The sequence below is a fragment of the Ahaetulla prasina genome, chromosome 2 (assembly GCF_028640845.1).
Source record: "Ahaetulla prasina isolate Xishuangbanna chromosome 2, ASM2864084v1, whole genome shotgun sequence".
Classification (NCBI taxonomy): domain Eukaryota; kingdom Metazoa; phylum Chordata; class Lepidosauria; order Squamata; family Colubridae; genus Ahaetulla; species Ahaetulla prasina.
In genome coordinates this window covers 74952489-74955597 of record NC_080540.1, presented here as the reverse complement: position 1 = coordinate 74955597, position 3109 = coordinate 74952489, and the positions used below count along the sequence as shown (strand labels likewise).

General features: G+C 38.0%; 1 protein-coding gene across 1 annotated transcript; it reads left to right on the top strand.

Moving 5' to 3' along the window:
• Nucleotides 1-514: 514 nt before the first annotated feature.
• On the top strand, nucleotides 515-2083 carry LOC131191534 (protein mono-ADP-ribosyltransferase PARP3-like). The gene is made up of 3 exons (XM_058169763.1): nucleotides 515-711; nucleotides 1304-1450; nucleotides 1547-2083. Exons 1-3 carry the CDS (start codon nucleotides 639-641, stop codon nucleotides 1714-1716), a joined length of 390 nt encoding a protein of 129 aa, XP_058025746.1. The 5' UTR covers nucleotides 515-638; the 3' UTR covers nucleotides 1717-2083.
• Nucleotides 2084-3109: the final 1026 nt, after the last annotated feature.

Genomic DNA, 3109 nt, shown 5'->3' with positions numbered 1-3109 from the left:
TTATATATATATATATATATATATATATATATATATATATATATATATATATATATATATATATATATATATATATATATATATATATATATATATATATATATATATATATATATATATATATATATATATATATATATATATATATATATATATATATATATATATATATATATATATATATATATATATATATATATATATATATATATATATATATATATATATATATATATATATATATATATATATATATATATATATATATATATATATATATATATATATATATATATATATATATATATATATATATATATATATATATATATATATATATATATATATATATATATATATATATATATATATATACATTGGGATGACCAGTCAGGTGTGCAGATGAGTCTGTAATTCAACAACGTGACATGGGAAAGCCATGCTTGGCTTTCTACCTTTCCTTTATTCAGATATGACTTGAAGAGGAGCAAAGATGTCACTTGCTCAGTTCTTTTGTTTCATTTCCTAACCAGAACCATCGTTTTAAGACTCATGACCACTTGGGAAATCGGCGTCTACTCTGGCACGGGACCAACATAGCTGTTGTTGCTGCCATCCTGAAGAGTGGCTTGCGGATCATGCCCCATTCTGGTGGCCGTGTTGGCAAGGGAATTTACTTTGCTTCTGAGAACAGTAAATCAGCAGGCTATGGTGAGGTCACATTCATTATTATTCTACCATTTGCTGCTCATCCATTGTTAGCAAAGTCTCCTTGCTATTGCTACCTGTATCCTAAGAGTAATACAAGGGAAGGAGAGCCAATTTGATCTAGTGGCTAAACCACACACACATACACAACACTCTTTCTCTCCCGTCCTTTCTCCCTCCCTCCCCCTGCCCCTCCCCCTCCCTCCCTCAGCACATATATACACTGTATACATACACATACATATATAAACATGCATACGCAGGAACTATATATAACAGCCAGTTTGATGTAGGTGGATAAGATGTCCTCCTTTGGAGGTAGTATATATGCATTTGGAGAGGTCAAGGGCTATATGTGAAATGTCTCCATTTAGAGCAAAGAAGTAGAATATCCAAGTAAAAACTTTAAACATTTATCAACCTGAATGAATGACTGTATTTGGAGGGTCTTTGGCTGCAGTAAAATCTGGTCATGATCCCAGAATGAAATGGAAACCTGAATTTCAGTAGTGTATGAGACTCAAACCCTGGTGGTAGGAAGCTCCCTTTCCATATCTAATCAGATGAGCATCTGTCTTCCTTTCTCTCTTTGCAGTGGGCACCACCTCCAAACGGGAGGGAATCATGTTCCTGAACGAAGTGGCCCTGGGCAAGGTGTATACCATCACTCAAGATGACTGTTCATTGTGCAAGCCCCCAGTGGGTTACGATAGTGTCCAGGCTTGTGGCCGTACCGAACCTGGTAAGTTTAAAGACTTGCAGTTTAATAATTTATAGCCTGATTAGCTCTTGCTAATCCTCCCAATTTCTTAATTTGCATTTGCTTTCATGTCCTCAGACCCTGCATGCGATAAAGAGCTTATCCTGGATGGGAAAAAAGTGCTGATAGCACAAGGAAAGCCCATTGTTATGACTAAGTACCAAAACAGCAGCTTCAGCCAGAGTGAGTACTTGATCTACCGGGAGAATCAATGTTGCATCCGCTACTTGATCCAGCTCCATTTTTGAGGCTTTTTGTGGGCTGCTTTTTCTGCTGGACTCCACCGTTTGCTGGCTCTCATCTTTCCAGTGCTGAGTGGTTATCTTAAGAACCTACCTTGAGTTGGTCAGTTATATTCCCCAGTTTTCCATCCAGAGTTTATTCCGTAATCATGGCTTCTAGTTCTGCAGAGAAGAGGGTGATGTTACTACCTTGTTTTGAATTGTATGGTGGCTTCCATAAGGCAGATTAAGACTTTGTTGATGTCCAGCAAAACAAAGATGAAATCATTGCCAGACTGTTGCTAGAAAAGGTATCACCACAAGGGCTAATGACTTTTGGAAATCTCTTGGATCTGAATAGATCTGAAAATAAAAGAAACTCTATTAAATCGAATCAGTGTAGTCCTTCTGTATTTTCTTCTGTAGGGTCACATTTAAATACTCTTGCTAAATTTCATTTGTCAAGATGATCCGGTAAAAATGAAGAGCCAGGATGATGAAGCAAGCTGTTTGTAAAGAACAAGGTTGGGTTAAATCTCTGCTTTAATGAAGGTGGCGCAGTGGTTAGAGTGCAGCATTGCAGGCTACTTCAGCTGACTGCTAGCTGCAGTTTGGCAGTTCAAATCTCACCGGCTCAAGGTTGTCTCAGCCTTCCATTCTTCCGAGGTTGGTAAAATGAGGATCCAGATTGTTGGGGGCAACATGCTGACTCTGTAAATCACTTAGAGAGGGCTGTAAAAGCATTATGAAGCGATATTTAAATCTAAGTGCTATTGCTATTGCTATTCTCCAGCATTATGCTACAGACATGCATTTTCTTGAACCATTTCCCCCTTTTTGTCTTAGATAGTCCAACAGATTTAGCTTGATGATATTTTGCTCTGCCAGTGAAAATGGACTCCTGAGCTTCGTTTTTACTGGCAGAGGGTTGCAGGAGGCTGTTGCAGCCAAAAAACGGAGTTTGGGAGCCCATTTTCATGAGCAGAGGCACTGCAGGCAGGTCCTTCACTGTTTCCAGAGCAGCCCCGCAGACCAGATCTAAGCACCCCATAGGTCGGATCCAGCCTGCGGGCCTTGAGTTTGACACCACAGATGTAGATGCTCTGAGAAAAATGGCTTTACACATTATTAAAGGTTTCAGTCATGATCTTCCCTTCATATATAAGTTCAGAAATTGCTGTTACACATACTGTACTTAACAGCAGACATAAGAATTATTGCTAGAGCAGTCAAGAAGAGAAGGGGGAAAAGGACCCACTGAAATTAAAAGTAAGCAGCCAAGGGGCAGACTCTGGCACACTCCTGCATGTTGTATTCTCGCTGCATAAAGCCATCACTGTTCTTACCAATGTGTGAATGGAATGGAGGAGGATCATCTTGACTATTTCTGTTTGGAGAAATCACATGGAGTTTTATTTTA

What these genes read in the sequence shown, in the direction of transcription:
- LOC131191534 (XM_058169763.1), top strand. Translation starts at nt 639, where the DNA reads ATGCCCCATTCTGGTGGCCGTGTTGGCAAGGGAATTTACTTTGCTTCT. An exon ending in CAGTAAATCAGCAGGCTATG is followed by an intron (nt 712 to 1,303) that starts GTGAGGTCACAT and finishes CTCTCTTTGCAG; the next exon opens with TGGGCACCACCTCCAAACGG. An exon ending in TTGTGGCCGTACCGAACCTG is followed by an intron (nt 1,451 to 1,546) that starts GTAAGTTTAAAG and finishes TCATGTCCTCAG; the next exon opens with ACCCTGCATGCGATAAAGAG.